General features: G+C 38.3%; 1 protein-coding gene across 1 annotated transcript in view; it reads left to right on the forward strand.

Moving 5' to 3' along the window:
• Positions 1–948: 948 nt before the first annotated feature.
• LOC115267805 (homeobox protein vnd-like) overlaps positions 949–20,083 on the forward strand; it is a 52,422-nt gene continuing 33,287 nt past the window's right edge. The window contains exon 1 of the mRNA XM_029875133.2: positions 949–1,646. Coding sequence (XP_029730993.2) covers positions 1,486–1,646 — 161 coding nt within the window. The 5' untranslated portion in view covers positions 949–1,485. The remainder of the gene's footprint in view (positions 1,647–20,083) is intronic.

Below are 20,083 nucleotides of genomic sequence, written 5' to 3' on the forward strand. Positions count from 1 at the left end.
TCCACTTGTCCCAGGATGTTTTGGGATGCACACAATATAGTTGGGTCCTAATGGAACCATCTGATTAGATGTATGGTGAATGAGTCTCTGGGGGTTTAGACGATATATCAAAAGACCATAAGGTGCATCCATAAAGTACGTCACGCCTGTAGGGGTGAGGGTTGGTTTCGTAAAGATTGACAAGTAATGAATTAGGTATACGAAAAACCCGTACGGAGGGAAGAGAGGGGGTCAAAAATTCCACAATTTTGCGTGACGTTCTAGATGAATGTCCCCTAAGACTATTTATGCCAGACGACGTAAGCACTGCTTACTAAGCAGACCATTGAAGGGCCTTGAAAACTTATGGTTCGGAAGAAGCAATTTTATCAGAAAGTTGTAAAAACATATTGCAACCCTCTGTACGAACTGTGTTTGCAATTCGGTACAAGGCATGGAGGGAAGGGTATACCTTTAGAAAATCACCTGCAGACCGTGCTGTCATACTTGCATTTGCTTTTTCTTCGTTCCTTATCAGCTCGTTTCCGTGCATTATAAATGTGTAATGCACACAGATGCGGCAGCGCTGTGTGCGGTCGAGCACGGATAGTTTGTGCCACCACAATCACCGTCATCCTTGATGAATCGATACGCAACGTCCGCAAACTAATAAATTTATTACACGAGAATGTCCACAACTGGACCCGATCAGCAATGCGCCCGATTAACTGATAAAATGGTGTTATATTGATTGATATCAGGAGGGTTTATAGGACCGAGGAGATAGCTGGTACTACATAGTCTCCATAGTACATTATCAGTTCATTATTTCTTAATCTCCGTCTGAATTGCCAATACGGACCTGTACAATCGGATACTGGCTCAATAGCTGTTTGAGCTGCTTAGTGGAATTGATAGGGGTAACTATCTTAGTACAAACTAGTCAGGTCTTCGTCATGAACCATGTAGTTCTGCATCTGTCCAATGCATTTCAATACAGTTATCAGAAACGAGCGCGACTTATTGCAGTTTGATAAACCCCGCCATAATATCAACAAGCCGGAGTCCATCCTCCCTCATCAGGAGTACCCCCATTCGGCCGTTCAGTCCCTATCGATTGCCAACCCGTCGTCGTCGCCGCCGTGGACGGGTTACAGATAATGGCTTTTACCTGACTGTACCCACGCTATCAACCGTGCTTTTGATTGCCCAAGATCAGTAAGGTGATAGTTGTCGACGGATTCAGTTCCCGGTAGACGAACAGGGCGGTGGTCCTCAATGGTTCCGGTACTCATTTGAATGCTTCCGAATATCAAGTGCCAAATAAACACTTATCCCCGGGTGAGAGCCAGTGCAGTGGTTTGACTTATCAATTAGTTATTTTTCGCAAGTGAAAGAGCATACCCTCAACGATCGATTGAATGAATAGCTAATCAAGTGTCGGTGTCCCCTCGAATACGGTTGTTGAGCTCAAGTGATCCACTCCTCCTCCACGGAGAAAACGAGATGTGCAATAGTAGTGCTTCGGCGGCTGGCGCCGCTGGAAGTGCCGCAGGGCCGATTCCCACGGTGGTCGCTTCGGTGGCCGGGTATGACGACTACTACGATTCAAGCTGGCAGCTCATTCCACCGGATTATGGAGCCACCGATTACGACTACAAGTACGAGTAAGTTATCGCCGTCTACCGATCCGCGGGGAGAAATAGCCCAATTCGATTTGCCCGAGACAGATTTATGGTCGCTGTACGCGCGTAATCTACCCCCCAGATAACCGTGCTGAACCAAATTGGACTGTTTTGAAGTATGTAGCAGCGAAAAATTTGGCCAGAAGTCGAAAGAGAAGCTATTTAATTGTATCGGGAGCTATATTTGCGGCCATAAAAGACTAGGACCACTTGAAAATGCGTCGGGCGGAGGCATGGCTTTTTGAGTGGCTGTTGTCTCATGCCGTGTGAACCTCTTGAAAACGGTTTGGGCCGGGCATCCCATCAGGCGAGGTCATAAATTTTGGTAAGAGGGTTGAGATTTGTGCGGACTGTGATTTGCAGGGAGCAAGATTTAAGTGATGCATATCGGGCCCTATATCGGGTTATCCCAGCAGCGGAATGAAACTTGCGAATATGATTAGAGATGGCCTTTCTCAACGAAAAGGTAGATGCTTAAGGTTGAAGAATTCGTAATCGATAAAATCGTCATTATTTATAATTCGAAAGCAGTTTTCTCATTAAAAATTAAAATGTTTACTTTAAAAATGTATTCAGTGCATTCTGAGAGTCACCGTTGGGTCGGTGATGCGATCCAAGGATTGGAAGCATTGATGATTGAAAGGAAGGGAAACGTCTTTTTCTATTCGTTTCTGGTTCTAGCGATGGCTATGAACATATGAGTATACATGAGTTGTATATGTAGAGAAAAGAGAGAGAGAAAGAAGATAGAAAGATACAAAGTAGGAGGAAAGGGACGGGCCAGCGATTGAACCCTGGATCTTCAGCAAACGAATCAGAAGCGGTAGCCACTAGACTACCAAGCCCGACACTTACTTTGTTCTTAGGGTCTGTTCTAATTGGCGAATTAAAAGTAATTTTTACTTAAATTTGACAGTTCGACGCTTGAACTAGACCGGTTCCTAAGGAACTGTCAAGTTTAAGTGAAAATTAATTGAAATTTTAAATTGGAACAGACCCTTGGTCACTATAACATCTGAATTACATTCTAATATAAGATATTAATCAATTTAAGAAAATCATACTGCATAGATTTTTTTCTTGGCTAATTTACCCAATTAATCACCAAACATTTGAATAAGCCGTACAGCAGACCGTTTTCAGCATTTAAACCACCGACGAACCAACGTGACAGCTAGAACAAACAAATTCAAATTTGTTGTCTTCGACGCCGTGATGAAAAATAGCCGAACGCTACCGCCACCTCTATAACGGTTCGATTTGATTTGATAGCTTGACTACAAACTCCCGTGTGTTCATATAGGAAAAGGTTCGCGTCTGCGCTGATTTGACAGAAGCGTTCGCTCGCTTCGCTGGTCGACCGTTAAATTTAAGGGGGGCGCTTTTGAAAAACCACTGTCACGACGGTTCATCGATGTTATAACTGCTTGCTGCCATACAGAAGCAGATCGAACGCATGACTGCCTTGAATAAGCATAAGCTATGCTGCTCAAAAGCTTTCGATTTTCCATTAGCATTTCGACTGCTTGAAGGGTTTAGCTCAGAAGCAATGAAAATGCTGTTTAAATGCTTTACAAATGCTAAGTACAAAGAGTATAGAAAATACGTTATGCATTTGACAGCTTATGACGATTTTTTTTCATGGCGTAGACCTTTGTTGACAACTTTGGACATCTGAGTTGTTTATTCGTTTTTGGATTGGAAACATGGTCCTCCGAAAAATAATTTTTCCTCGTTATATCGAAAAATGTGCGCCGAGTAGTAAGATCTTTAACCGGTCATAAGTTATATATCGAAAGAGGAAATAGAAAATCATACCCAGGAAACCAATAGGCATTTAAATAAGCCGTATTTTTTATATCTGAATTCGACCTGCTTACTGCCGTATAATAGCAGTACGACTGCTAAACTGTCCTATATTAGTAATTGAAATGCTACCTAAAATCTGACAGCAGTTGTGTGGCAAATTAAATGCACGGTATGTTTTGGTTAACAAGTAGCATAACTGCTACTTTATTGACATCAAGGTATTTACATATTCTAAGGTAGAAGAGCCCATATAGCCGAGGCGGTAAACGCACGGGTATTCAGCATAACCATGTTGAGGGTGACGGGTTCGAATCCCGGTCGGTCCAGGATCTTTTCGTAAAAGGAAATTTCCTTGACTTCATTGGGCATAGAGTATCTTCGTGCCTGCCATACGATATACGCATGCAAAATGGTCATTGGCAGAGGAAGCTCTCAATTAATAACTGTGGAAGTGCTCATAGAACAAGCTGAGAAGCCAGGCTTTGTCCAAATGAGGACGTTACGCCAAGAAGAGAGAGAGATATATATATATATAAAATCGACCGGACCTTCGGGTACGGGTTTTTAAAAAAAGAACTTTCCTGGCTGAAGGCCTGATCAAGAATGATTTTATTAATTTCCAAAAGTGTTCTTCATGGGTTTGCTTATGGCCTACTTAGTTGCTATTGTGGTTGGCCGGATGGGTGGTGTCTGGTGGCGCGCGATGTCAGCAGAACGTGGAATGCTGATGGGTCGCGCGATTGTCGTCGTCGTCGTCGTTGATGTTGTTGTTGTTGTTGCTGTCTGTTGCTGTGCCCTGGGCGCGGGCAATGTGGGAATAATGCTTACGTTCGATATGGCTAAGTTCTGGTTTGATGATGGCGGTGTGGGCCGTTCAGTAACTGCTCCCTCCTGAAGAACGGACCGTCCCGGTTCGGTTTGACTGGTTGCTTTTGGTGTGCATGAGGAATGCTTTATGGACAGGTAGAGTATCGAAATGATGACGATGGTAAAAAGTATTAACGATATTCCAAAGGTTGATCGTTTCTGTTGCTCATGTAAAAATGTCAGCTGTTGTCGAGTTTGGAGATTGGCTTCTTGCAGTTTTTGAAGTGTGAAATTGGTGCTTATGGTTTTGCTGTTGATTTCCAATCCGTTCAACGGAATCATGATTGGTTGCTGTTTTGTGGTGTATTCAATGTCGATGAATGATGTTTGGTTGATGATAACGGTACAATTTCTGAAAAATATTAGCGTGTTTCCAGAAATGTTTCGGCTGGAGAGCCCACAATTGGATGTGATCGGAGTGCTCTCATTTCCAGTAATAATGATGTAGTTACTACTGATTCGCTTAACTCTTCTCTCCTCGGTGACTTCTATGAGGTCGCAGCTGCCTGATTTTCCTCGTAAAAGTTTCGAATAACAGGTGTCGCTGGAAACATCTTTAACGTGGTGTTCACTGCACATGATACTCTGTCCTATTCCTTTACATTCTCCAGTTATTAGAAATGTTGATAAATCGTTGTTGAGTGCCTCTGCATATTGAACATTAAGCATTTTTCCATTTTTTAAGACTGGCTCTAGTAGTTGGTGGATGAAAACGTCTTTTCTCAGCAACGGGATCAGGATGATGAACACGATTTTGTTGTCTTTGTGAATCACTGCTAAATCTAAATATTCTATCACTTGATCGAAGCTTTCGATATTAATATTTTCACTTTCCAAAATTTTTGTTGCTTCGTTAAGTTCTTCACTGGATAAGATATCTTTTGAAATGGTGTTAACTTTTGACATTTGTATTGCTTCAAATATATTGTTGACGTGATTAGCAAGAAGATCGTAATTAAGATTGAGGTTGAACAATTCTTTAACAACTTTGATTTCATCTGAGATATTTTTACCATTTATAAATTTTTGTCTAAAGTGTATAAAATTATTTTTGATAACATCTTGTTGATCGTTTACAATTTTAATGAGTCTGTTTAGTCTATCCTGGACTTTAAGATTAATCTTTATTTGTTCGTTGTTTTCTGTTACTAGAGCTTTATTTTGTTCGGACAATGTGTTAAGTTGTGTATTAATTTTTACAAGATCATTGTTGTCAAGATTTCCAGTAATAACTTTAATCATATTGCCAATACCGTTAAAAAGTCCTCTTTTGGTTCTAACAATGGGTACAATTTTTCTATAAGATTTTTCTATTGTATCTAGCTTTTTGTTAATCAATATTATTGAATCATTTATGTTGAAAATTTTTAAATCGTTAATTATTGTTCTAAGTCTTCTTACGATTGGTTCTACATGTGACATATCGATCATATGGTAAATTTTGTGGGAACCCATCCTGATTCTGCCTTCTCCGAATTGTAATGATACGAGTCCTGGGTTATTTTGTAAGTCGTAGATTTGTATATGACTGTTGATTGTCGATGTCGCTACCGTCAGGCTCATCCATAATACAATTAGATTTATTGTTGCCATTCTCTGTGGAAAGAGAATGTTTACATTAGTGTTTTCGTTTTCTTTTCAGTTTGGATTTGTGGAATTTTATTCCGCTTGAGGTTATAATAGTTTTGAATCTGTTTTCTCTTACTTTGACCTTCTTAAATTTTGGTTTTGTTTTTCTTTTGATGCCTTGAATAGTGTTAAACACCTCTTCGTTTTCCTGGAAGTTCGGCTCCTTTTCTCTTGTTTTATTATGATAATCAACATTCTTTTTAGCATTTTTATCGAGTTTTAACATCACTTCATCTGTAATCTCCTATCTATTCTCAAACAATCTGTCTAAATCAAGGGGTAAATCGTCTTCTTCGCGTTGTCCAAAAAGTATCTCGCAAGGCTTGTGTTGGTGTGCCGTATGTATGGTTTTATTATAGAGACCGAGAGCAATTTTGAATATTTGTTTCTGAGATAAATCGTCATACTTATCCTTTATGCAGCGAAAGATTTCAATCAGTGTTGAATGGAATCTTTCGACGATGCCGTTGGATTCACTATGGTTTGAGGGTGTGTATTCTACTTGAATATCTAGTCTTTGGAAAAGTGATCGAATTTCTATGGATTTAAGGGCCGGTTCATTGTCACAAACGATTTTCTTCGGAGTTGCATATCCGGTAATCAATTTAATTAAACCTGCTCTTACATCCGGAATTGATCGAGATTTAATATGAATAAGCATAGCATATCTAGAGAATCTGTCTACTGCGGTCAGGAAAAGATTGGGTTGAGCAATAAAAATATCTAAGTGAACTGTTTCGAAAGGTTTGTTAGGGATTTCTGGTCTATGTAGAGTGATATTGTACGGATGCCTTTCGTATTTGTTCTCCAAACACGTTTCGCACAAATTAACAAATCGTTGAATTTGTCGCTTCATGCCTGGAAAATAATACTGCTTGATAATCTGGGCATGGTTTTCGGCAGCTCCTCTGTGCGCGCGGTCGTGCGTTTTCGAAATTATTTCATTTTGCTCCTCGGAAGTGCGTAAATCTGTCAACATTTTCTGACTGATTCTCACTTTCAAGATTTTGGCACGACTGAAATAATTGCTATACACAATATTGAGGGTATTAATAAGAGATTCGTCGCACATGATACCATTTACTCTTTTTGGATTCATATAATCTTTAAAAATATTGAGAACTATGGCTACGGAAAAGTCGAAGCGAATAATAGTTCTTCTATGAATATTCGGAAATATTTCCTCATATTCAGTAGATTCAATGTCACCCTTTTTCAATATTATTTGATTGCTGAAGAAGTTTATGGGTAACTCTGTCATTTGAATCAAATCACTAGCATCAGATTCTGCAGAATGACATGTTTCGGCGTCTGAGGAATCTGTTGCATTATTTTCTTCGCTACCATGTGTTGCATGATCTGACGAGTCAGATGTATCGTTAGCATTTACCTCATTCCTGATTCTGGACAGTCCATCTGCAACGATATTTTGCTTACCTGGCCGATACTTGACGTCATAATCAAACTCCTGTAAACGTAGTCTCCATCGAAGCATCTTATCGTTGGGGTCCTTCAAACTAAACATGTACGTTAATGGCCTGTGATCAGTGAATAAAGTAAACTTCTTGCCATACAGATATGGCCTAAAATATTTACAACCCCATGTGATTGCTAAAAATTCTTTTTCTATTACAGAGTATTTTTCCTCTGTTTTGGTGAGTGTTCTCGAAGCAAATGCAACTGGTCGATCTTGCCCAATTGGTCCCTGCGAAAGCACGGCACCAACAGCAAATTGACTAGCGTCCGTCGTCAGAATAAAGGGCTTCGTAAAGTCCGGGTACTGAAGTACGTGACTGCTAGTTAGCAAAATCTTACACTTATTAAAGGATTCGATGAATTCCTTGCTATGTGTAAGTTTTTCTCCTTTTCTTAATTGGGTTGTAAGTGGCTTCACAATTTTCGCAAAGTCTTTTATAAATCGACGGTAATAACCTAGGGTTCCAAGGAAACCTCTAAGCTCTGTTTCCGTTTTTGGAATTGGCCAATTTTTGATTGCAACCACTTTGTCAGGGTTGGGTTTTACACCATCGGCCGTGACTAAGTGTCCTAAAAAGGCTACTTCCTTACATAAAAATTCAGATTTGTCTAATTGAATTTTAAGGTTATATTTTCGCAATGCATCGAATACTTTGCGCAAGTTAATCAAATGTTCCTGATATGATGTTGAGTATACAATGATGTCATCCATGTATACTAAACATACTTTTCCAATTAAATTCCGTAGTACGTTATCCATCACCCTTTGGAAGGTGGATGGCGCATTCTTTAAACCGAATGGCATTTTGAGAAATTCATATTTCCCATGTTCTACGGTAAAAGCAGTTTTTCTGATGTCTCTTGGGTTCACCTCAATTTGATGAAATCCCGAGGCGAGATCAATTGTAGAAAAATAATTACATCTTCCGAGCTTGTCTAGAACTTCAGTTATGTTCGGAATTGGATATTTGTCATCAATTGTCTTTTCGTTGAGCTTTCTGTAGTCAACGACCAGACGCCACTTTTTCTTTCCTGAAGCGTCCATCTTTTTGGATACAACCCAAATAGGTGACGACCATGGAGAATTGGAGGGTCTTATGATGCCTTGGTTGAGCAAGTCTCTAACTTGGCTTTGCACCTCTTCTTTTAAACAAAATGGGTATCTATAGCTTTTTGTATACACAGGAATGTCATCTTTAGTGTCAATCCTATGTTTCACAACATTAGTAAACGTTAATTTTTCATTTTTAAGGTGAAAAATCTCTTGATAGTCAGATATCAATTTTACTAAACCAACTCGTTCTCCCTTATTCAAATGATCCAATCGTAATTGATCCATTAAATTTACGTGTACACTGCTATCAGAAACTGGTTCTGGAGGCGGTGTAATTTCAAAATTATTTTTCTCGATGCTACCTTTTAACATCTCTACTTCCGTGGGTTTATTGGTCATGTTGGTTATAATTAATTTAGTTTTAAAATTGTCGGTTTTATATGAGCCAGAATGAACAAAGGCTTCATTGTTTAAAACGAGATCTTTTGAGAGAAGAAATTCTCCTTCTTCTTCACAAGTTGGCAGCTCAATCACACGCGTTTCATTTGCATGTAATTGGAATTTGAAAATTTCTGGAAATTTCTTTTGCATAATAATGTTTGCAAAAGGTAAATGAAGGGTGTTAGTGTGTACGGAAATACTTGCCTGCAATTGGTTCAAGGACTCATATCCGATGAGTCCATCAAAATAATCATGGAAGTCATAAATTAAAAAGACGAGATTTTCGGTCCCAGGGTTACCATAGAAAGGATTTAATTCTACAAAATGTGTTATTTGGCATCTACCTTCAACATTCTTTACTGTCATTGGTTTCAAAAGTTCTCGAATAAATCCTAAGTTTGCATGACGAGGACTAATAATGGACTTATTAGCGCCCGTATCAATTAAAAACTTTAAAGGTCCATTTTTACTATTCACAGTTATGTATGGTATGAAATTAGTGGATTTCAGCTGAGTTTCTCTATAACTGTGGCTGTTTGAAAATTTACGTCTACATCGACGTTTTCATTATACGAAGGGTCTTGATTTTGGTTTGGATAATCTTGGAATTCTTCCGGAGGATATGGGATTTCAGGATTATCGTAATAATCATTATAATCTTCATATTGAGGTCCCACTTCTTGATTTTGTAACTCATTAGTAGGTTTTTGACTAAATCTACTTTGTTGAGTCCTATTTGAAATGTTGGAATATTGATTCTGTTGGTTATGGTTAGGTGGTCGACTCGCAAATCTGTTAGGAAAATTTCCTGGACGATTTGAAAAATTTTGTACTGCTCTATTTGGAAATGTTGCTTGTTGGTTAAAAGATGTATAGGATGTTCTATTTGGAGCGATTTGCGAAGAGTTCTGTGTTTTAGCGTTTCCTGCGATATTCATAAATGTTCTCGATGGTAGAGGGTTGTTAGATGGAGGATACATGTGGGTTTGCGCTACTTTTCGATTTTGTCTATCGTCAAAATCATATTTACAATTTCTGCGTGCAAGTTTGTTGGCCTTTTCATTGGCAAACTGGTAAGCTTGGCACAAAGTAGTGGGTTGTAAAATCCCTACGTGAGACGAGTACGGCTCATCTAACCCGTCTATGAATTTTTCCAGACAAAGCTTGTCCGTAAATTTCACTAGTTCATCTGGATGTCGCCACTGACTATCCATCTGAATATGTGTAGAAATCCCTGTATAGCAATCGCTGATTGCTGTATAAAAATTCCTTACTGTGTTTCGATTTTGTTTGAGGGAGAAAAGTCTCTGTAAAAGAGTAGACAATTCTCTTTTGTCCCCATAAATAATTTTCAGTTGTGTTTTAATCTTGTCCCACTCAAGCGGAGTTCCACTAGAGGCCAAAAGATCTCCAGCTTCTCCAACAATTTTATTCCGAATTTCCATGAGCCAAAGCTCATAAACATTCGTCCCAATCAAATGATCGTATTGTCTGATGACACGATCGGCGCATGTAATCCAATGGTTTACTTGCCTTGGATTACCCGAAAAATTTGGTAGGTTCTTGATGAGGTCAGGAACCTTGCCTCTTTGACATTCTACATCGATATTTATCACAGGATTCCCTGGCACAGCTGGTGCTGGAGGAATCGCTGCTTCCCTCGAGTTAGCTGGGTCAGGATTTGCTCGCAATCTGTCCGAAACCTGATCCTGCCTTTCTTCTAATTCTGCTATGTGTGCGTTACGATCACTTAGCATCATATTAAGATGTTCGATTTGCTGTTGCAAATCTTCGACCTGGTCGCTTCTTTCTGCCATATTCCCTGAACGAAGACCTGGTCTCATTAAAACTGATCAAATGCAATATTACAAGTGTTCACCAAAATTCGAAGAAAAAAATCACAAGCTTCAAAAACGTTATTATTTAGACGTCAAAAAAAAAACAAAATATAAAAATATTACACACAGTTCAATTCCTGCTTCACTCTCTCTCTTATCACTCTTTCCTGAATAAAAGGTTTAGCACAAAATTTGTTCTTGTCAAGAAAATCACATAAAACACCTAATCCAATCACTTATTCACTTAATCAAAATCTCTTAATCACTTAAAAAAATCACTAAATTAAAAATAAAGAAAACTGGGGGACTCACCACTAATCAGCGATAATCCGTCGCCAACGTTTTCACGGATGAGCTCCCGTCCGAATGCGCCGTGCTGTCGTCTCTTGTTGAAGTAAAACGCCTCCTCCCTGGCACTTTCCAATAGGCTGCTGGTCCCTGGTTGTCCAATAGGTGGAAGTTTTTCACTCGCGAAGTTTAAACGGCTAACACTTTGCGCATCCTACCGACTGCGCCAAAAATCGACCGGACCTTCGGGTACGGGTTTTTAAAAAAAGAACTTTCCTGGCTGAAGGCCTGATCAAGAATGATTTTATTAATTTCCAAAAGTGTTCTTCATGGGTTTGCTTATGGCCTACTTAGTTGCTATTGTGGTTGGCCGGATGGGTGGTGTCTGGTGGCGCGCGATGTCAGCAGAACGTGGAATGCTGATGGGTCGCGCGATTGTCGTCGTCGTCGTCGTTGATGTTGTTGTTGTTGTTGCTGTCTGTTGCTGTGCCCTGGGCGCGGGCAATGTGGGAATAATGCTTACGTTCGATATGGCTAAGTTCTGGTTTGATGATGGCGGTGTGGGCCGTTCAGTAACTTATATATTCTTTCTTCGAGAAAGTTACGCGTTTTAATAAGGCAAAACATTAGCTAGAACATTTGGAAATTGTGAAGAATGCATAGAAAAAGTTATAAGCAAAAAACTGATTTTTAGGGGTGCTTCATAAAAAACGCCTCAAATGTGCATATGTAAGACATACCAAAGATAGAAATTTTGGTATGTCTTACATTACTACCTATATGGGTTCGCCTAATACGTTTTCGCCATTGGCGTTTTTCACCGATTTGATTTGTCGTTGATGTTTCCTTTTTGCGCTGTGAAGAGTGTAATCTTGTCTAGTTTGAGTAGTGGCTACGGCTAGGAAACCTCGCCAATTTTCAGCGTAAAAAGCGTGCGTAGCCTAAGTGGCTCTACTTCAAAAAGTTAATTTTCGTAGGGTAACTTCTGTATAGGTTACCTTGTGAAACCAGTTTTGCTTTTTTCCATTATAGATGAAGTGTCGTGCCTCGAGCATGCAATATTTTAGAATAAAGTTAACAGTATGTTTCGAACTTTCCTTATGGATGCCTTTAAGCAAGTACTTGTTTTCAACATCTTTTCGCTGATATTTGGCAGTATTCCTACGATGATTACATCATCTGAAGTAGCTCAAACATTAATTTGAGATGCTTCAGTTTGATGGAATACTTAGGTTGTGCAGTAGACCTGTTCACTTTGAACCTTTTTTTCTCCGATTCTCCGTGACACATCAAATTATCAATCCACATGCAAAACCAAGTCTTCAGTCTAAAATTGAGCCAAATTGATAAAGATTTAAAGGTGTATCAAATCGATTTTGTGTTTTTTTAGCCGTTTTCACAGAAATTTTCTGAGAAAATCTCAAAATTGCTCCGAAAAGATGCCGGAGATACCGTTAGGATGTAGTTAGAACAATACTCTACAACTTTGCCGAAGACACTACGGTATTTAAATTGCGTATTTCAAAGTTATTCAACAATTTTAATCAAACAATCACGAAAAAACACGATATTTTTAGGATTTTACATATAAAAGTAATGTAATTTTACATTATTTTACGTGACTAAATTAATTAGCGATTACTTCTTTGTGTAACGAACATTTCGTCCATACATCATTTTGATGTAGGAATTCGTTTTCATTTACTAATTATCAAAAGTTTGTCATGTTGATACTAAAAATCGCACAGAGTTACCAGCACAAATTAAAACAAAGTTACCCATGATTATGACGTCATGCCATCATATTCTAATGTCTTTTGATTTAAGTATCAGAAATGGTGCAGATGATAAGGCTCGAGCCTGCGGATCAGAAGGTCTCAGGTTCAATCAAGCTCAAATACATGATAAACTTTTTTTTTTCTTTCTTTGTAGCAGTAGTGTAGGATGATGAATCTTCCATGACTTACACGCAATCTCCTAAATAATAATGATCGGGACCTGCCAATTAACCTTCACATACCCGACCCCCGACAACTCATTTTCAAAATGCTAGCATTTCGTCAATTTTCTTCCGCTTTTTTTGAAGTCGCCCTCAATCGATCATAAATTGGTGAAAGTTTATTACACTCAAATGGCCATTTAATATCCCGAACCATTCTGGAGATATTCCGGATTGTACTGGGGTCAGGGGGTGGGGAAGATGTATGTTTTGCCAAATGACTAAAAGTGATTATTTCGTGTGTTATTGTGTTTGAGAGGAACCCGCGGAACCTGTTCCAGGTGTTCCGGTGTGGCCATATCAGTTGATACATACTTCAGTCATTTTTTTCTGTCCCATTCTCTCGAAATCATTAAGTTTGATACGTAGCACGGCATGTTTTGGTTGCAATCCAGAAATGTCCCCTATGTCACCCCCGTGGAACCTATGCTAGATGTTCCGGGGTGGCCATATTAGTTGATACAGACTTCAGGGTATCGTTTCTGACTCAGTCATTCGAAATCATGAAGTTTGATATGTCGCACGACATGTTTTGGATGAAAACCAGAAGTGTCCCCAATGAGGCTCCCGCGGAACCTGTCACGGTGATCCAGTTGGGTCAACTTATTTAAATCTGATTGTCGCAGTTGTGTTTTATTTTTCGCAATGAAAATTTCGCTGAAAATCGATGGTTCAAACAAAATAACACACGAGATAATCATTTTTAGCCATTTCGGCACCCTCCCTGACCCCAGTACAATCTGGAATATCTCCGGAATGGTTCCGGATATTGAATGGCCACTTGGGTGTAATAAACTTGCACCAATTTATGATCGATTGAGGGCGACTTCAAAAAAATCGGATGAAAATTGACGAAATGCTAGAATTTTGAAAATGAGATGTTGGGGGTTGGGTATGTGAAGGTTAATCCCATTCCAGGACTAGCTAGATATTTAGTTTATACCTAAGACTAGCTAGATATTTAGTTTATACGTCTACCCCCGTTGGTTTGACCTCATCTAATCTGAACACTTTTTAATTTGACCCCCTCTAATCTGCACATAGTTCAAACTAAAAATGGCTCAAACGTCATTCTGCTCATGGAACGGGGTGAAACGGAACGCAGGATCAAAACAAAACAACAAAAACGGTTACCATCAGAGTGTTTTTCGATGTCCACAGGGTTACTAGAAGTTCAAATTAAAAAACGAGCCCCGTTGGTTTGCATGAGGTGTCGTTCAAACCAACGGGGGTAGACGGTATGTACTTGTTGACAATAAATCGTGTCAACGAGATCAGCTGGGCGAAATATTGGGCATCTGTTTGGTAACGATCAATAATTTAGCTAAAACAATTAAATACGATGATGGAACTGCTTCTGGATGCAACATTTTTCATACAACTGTGGGTGGAGCTTACTTGTGTCTTCCCACAAATCAACACAACTACACGATGAAGGGAAACTTCATTCTTACTATGCACTCTACGGTTTCGAAACAATCAATGCTATGATGCCAAATTGCAATGAGATGCAGTACGTAGTTTCATTAACTTATAGCTGGATCGTGACGCAAAAAAATCGTATTCCAGGACTCGAACCTTGAATCTTCGAATCGACAGTCTCATGCTCTACCATCTGCACCAAATTTAAACTGATGCAGATGAGACAAACAGGGTTGTTACAACAGCGCGGATTTCGCGAATTCCGCGGATTTCGCGATTTTCGCGGATTTGGCGCGGATTTGCCTCTAGAATTCGGCCCTCGCGCGGATTTGGCGCGGAATTGATTTTGCTGTACCATCATGCAAATTTTATTGAGTGTACATGATTTTATTTGCATCGTAGTTTTGTTGTGTGAGATTATCTTCTTTTTATCTACCAACCAACGATTGATGAATCCCGTCGAATTACTATGTTCTGTAAATCTTGCATGTAATGATACTAAGAGTTAAGCCATTTTTGTGCTTGAAATTCCGGTTGATATGAATCGTAGAGCCTTTAAATATTTGGATAATGTTTCGGTAATAAATCAATACGAAATTGATCTAGAAAATTTGAAACAAAACCAGCTTAGTTACATCAATGTAGTTTATTTCGTAGCAATAAACTTCATTTTGCATAACTAGTTTTGCAATGTACTTAAGAAAAACGTGCTAGTACTTCCTCACCTTTGTAAATGATCATAACATATAATATCTATAATTTAACGTATAATATAATAACTGACATAGCAAACAATACTTGTTGGATTTACAGGAATATACTGAACTTGAGCTCTACTCTGAATATTTTTTAGGAATTCCATAACAAAATCCAGGAAATCATCAAGGGTTTTCTTCAGGGTGCATCCCCGGAATTCGTCTAAGAATCTCTTTTGATATTATTCTTAAGATCTTTGTGAATGAACTTTCATCTGCTGTTCTTCTCTTTTTTCTGTGCTAATGCAAGTGTCTGATTTTTGTTTTATAAAAAAAAATCCTGTAGAAATATCGACAGAAAGTACTAAAGAAAATGCTCGAAAGTTTTTGACAAAACTATAAGAGTTCTTAGTTGAATTGTCAAGTAAAGCACTGCTGAAATACTGGAATCCCTTATAAAATTGGTTGAAACTCCACACAATATTTCTTTGGTGAAATTCTGCAACTATTTCCCCAAGATTTCCAATACGGTTATGATCATGCGTGTTTGTAGTTAGTATTTAGTCCCCAGCTCCACGCTGACGCAAGTCGTACACGCTGACGAAATAAAAAAAAATCAATCATCAATAAATTGCTCCTAAGAATTTCAAATATTTCTTAGCAATCCATGTCTGGAGTAATTCATCCATCAAAAGCCACTAGAAAAGTTTCCGTAAGAATAGATTTAAGTTGGAATTTTCAGAGTGATCTACCACATAGGCATAGAAGCATGACTAGTTAAAATCCTTACAAATCTTTATAATCCTAGGAAAATCTGTCGAGACACCATGAAGTAAATCTATAAAAATGCATATCGATCCATGTGAAAACTTTGGAAAAAACCCTTGAGGAATCTCCAAAGGATTTAATGGATAAATAACTGGGGAAATGCTAGAAAAAATCCTAAAGGAATTTTAACCCAGCAAGGAAATCTTTAAAAAACATTGCAACATTGTCTTTCAAGAATTTCCCCAGAGTTTCCTCCAATGATTGCTGTAGGGATTTTTTAGTAGTGTAACTGCGGAGGAATTAGAAATTTCAATTTTTTACAGGCATTCCTCTTGGCATTTCTTCAGTTTCTCCTTAAGGCGCTGTCCATAAAGTACGTAAACTCCTTTTTGGCCATTCCAAGACCACCTCCCATCCATCCTCACAGACTTTGTCCATACAAAATTTTCGAAATAAGTATGAAGCGTAGACTATGGCCAGACTATTCCCTACCCCCTAATAGTTCACATAGTTCATGAACGAGTCCTAAAGTATTCCCCATGGATAATACTTATCTAAAGTTTCTTTATAGAATGTCTCACTGGGATCCTCCAGATATTACTAAAAAAAATTCTCAAAGTTAATTTCTAAGCATTACCCTACTCAAATTCATACTCATTATTTTGAGAATTCTTTGAAAAAGTTTGTATCAGGTACTGTATTTAAAAACTTCATGAATTCTCCCGTTTCATTCAGGTCTTTCCAAGGGTTTTAGGGATACCTCCATAAATTTTCTTTACTAGAAATTTCTTCACGTATCTTTTGGTTGGATGACGGGTTCTGACGGATTTCTCCAAGAACGCTCTGTAGATTGGTACAGCGATTTCGCTAAAAAAAATTGAAGGAATATTGCTGAAAAAATATATGAAATAAAGTTCTGGCAAAACGTCTCTAAATTGTAGAAAGCTTAGGATATTTATGATAGACTGCGTTAATTTACGAAATAAAAGTTCAGTTCCCACACAGCACTCAAATAGTCCATTCCAGTTGAAAGTGCCTTTTCTTCATTTACTATTGTAGACTGTTCAAGTTTAAGGTTGAATTTATACTAAATGTAGAAAAATTAAACTTTACGGAACTCGCGGATTTGGCGCGAATTCATTTTCACAGTCGCGCGGATTTGGCGCGGATTCAAATTTTGCTCGCGCGGATTTGGCGCGGATTTTTTTCCACGCTTCTCGTAACAACCCTGGACAAAGAAGTGTAATGACGTTTAAATCATGGGTAACTTTGTTTTATATTGTGCTGACAACTCTGTACAATTTTTACTATCAACGTGACAAACTTTTGATAATTAGTCAATGAAAACGAATTTCTACACTAAAATGATGTATGGACGAAATGTTCGTAACACATAGGAGCAATAGCTCATTAAATTAGTCACGTAAAACAATGTAAAATTACGTTACTTTTACATGAAAAATCGTAAAAATATTGTATTTTTTCGTGATTTTTTAACGAAAATTGTTGAATAACTTTGAAATACGCAATTTAAACACCGTAGTGTCTTCGGCAAAGTTGTTGAGTATTGTTTTAACTATATTTTAACAGTATTCGTACCTCTTTGGTGCAATTTTCTGGATATTGGAGTACATTTTCGTGAAAATGCTCGAAAAAACACAAAATCGATTTGATACACCTCTAAACCTTTATCAATTTGGCTCATTTTTGGACTGAAGCCTTGTTTTGCATGTGGATTGATAATTTGATGTGACACGGGTAGGTCAAAAAAAGTGAACAGGTCTATTGCAGAGATGCATTTTGAACGTTCAAAATTGTTCCCTTAAAGCTCTCAAGAGCATGTTCAAAGTTTTGCACACAATCTAGATTACTAGATTGAACACGGAACGGTGTTCAAAATTGACAGGTCAGATGCGTTTTGTTTGGATTGGAAAATTGGAATTAGGAGTTTTCTATCGACGAGAAAGCAACATTCCAATGCTGCCCTTAGCTTTCGTTAGGTATCGTATACTATTCTCATTACACTAGGCCGGGTGAGCTCTTCGATTCCATTCCAACTTTATAATGAAGTGAGAAAAGCCCTTTCATTCGAAAACTTCTCGTGGAGCAGTTGAGTCTGCGCCGGTTGCCCCACAGTGTGGGTCTCACGCATTAGTTTTTACATTCAATACCTTGAACAACCACTTAATTGATTAATCATTAGATATCATTAGATTTTCACTTAGAAATCCCATTTTGTAGTATGGTACTAGGTCTAGCATCTGCAGGACACGTACGGTAGCAATTTGTGGCTATCAGTTGCTACTAGCTACGAAGAGCACTATGATCAGGCGCCTGAAATGTTTGAACATGAACACGGCTCACGTGAGCACACAGAACATGAACAGAACGCGTTCAAATGCATCTCTGGACTCTATTGTGCAGTTCATGGATAATTTAACATAGAATTGCACCTAACCTAACTCTGCATGAGCAGAATTTGTCATGAGTTGACTGATTGACTAATTGGTCAGATGAGGAGTCTCCACTTGAATTTCTTTGCACTTTTGAGTGTTCCTTCGCATACTTTGCGTATTCATGCGTCCCTGCTCAAAAATGGGAGAACCTGAAATAATTGGTTGTGACCACATTTTATGGATAACTCGCTTCCATTGCTACTCCAAGAGAGTTTCATTGTGGTTTTGTTACTAAGTACAACGCCCTTCATTGTCCCTCCCCCTGGATATTCGATCTTGAGGCGATGGGAGGGCTTAACCCATTAGCACTTTAGCGCCAGTTCTTTCACCACCGCTTGGACTTTGAGCTAGATATATCTAGTTTACGAGTTGAGCGCAAGTGAAGGAATCGCCGTAAGTGCTAATGGGAACCAAAGGAATATCCGTCGTGCATTTATCACAAGTCAAAAACAAATTATAATTCAGCTTGCATAGACCTAATCTTTGCATTCTTTGAATTTTCTCAAATTTAACAATAATTGTTAAATTTAACGTAACGCAAGAGTGGGTAGAGGAGGTCTCTGCGTTAAACTCATCATTCGTTACTTGAATTGGTTAGTACACAGGACAGGGGACGCTAGGATAAGTTGACTTACAGCCTTACAGATTAGATTCATTACAATTAGAAAATTATGGACTGATTAGGTAAAGATAAAACTGTTGATTATAGGAGTTTGTATTTGTATTTCTTATTTTTATCGGTTTTGTGAATTTATAAAAGTTGACAAATAATCATTATCATTTTTATTTTTGACAAAAATCAGTTGACTGAACTTTTTTGTTTTTATATCTTAGACGGTATTATTTCACTGATCAAAAAAGCAGGAATTTAGTTAGGACTTAGGACGGTTGACATTGTAAAGGGTTACGATGGATATAATAAATATTACTTTGGACTGAGATGATCACAGATATGCAGAAGACGACTAGCGAAATTAGAAACACAATTTGATACATTATTGACTATATTTTGACAAATAGGGTTTGACAAATTTCTTTACAATATCGAATGGAAGCTCAAGAAGTGTTATCTAACATTAATATGAGAGTTATTTGGAGATGATGCTGGTGCTGTCAATGACTAACATCGGTTATTGACACTATTGGTAATCAGCTTGAAATAATTTTCAGAATGTATTATAAAATAACTGAGGATATTATCTGATTATTGTTTGGGGAAGCTGTCAGAAAAACTAGTTGCCCATATCGGCTAAAAACGCTAGTTCTGGTAGCTGTCTTCGAATAATTTTCAGAAATATCAAATCTTTAAAAATTAGCTACGACACATTTTTTTTTCTTTTTGCTCTTTGTATATTTCTTAAGAATAGTACTCTGAAGGCGTTAACATAGACATAGACACCCTTTTTTATCTCTGAATGTTGTCCAGTGACCTCGGAGATTTTCGATTATTGAAATATTGTTCAATTATCAAATCATCTTTGGAGCTTCCATTCGATCAAAACACTAGTGCGATGGGAAAAGTTAAAAACAGTATTTTTAAAAACTACTACGACCTAATGCTAATTACTACACACTTTGCTCAAGTTGACGACATCGTCTAGTCCATCGTGAGTATTAGTCCTAGTAGGGGGAAAGTTGGGAAATGGTCCAGGCTTTGCTATCAGCTGTCCTGCAGCT

Source organism: Aedes albopictus, chromosome 3 (assembly GCF_035046485.1).
Source record: "Aedes albopictus strain Foshan chromosome 3, AalbF5, whole genome shotgun sequence".
NCBI classification, from domain to species: domain Eukaryota; kingdom Metazoa; phylum Arthropoda; class Insecta; order Diptera; family Culicidae; genus Aedes; species Aedes albopictus.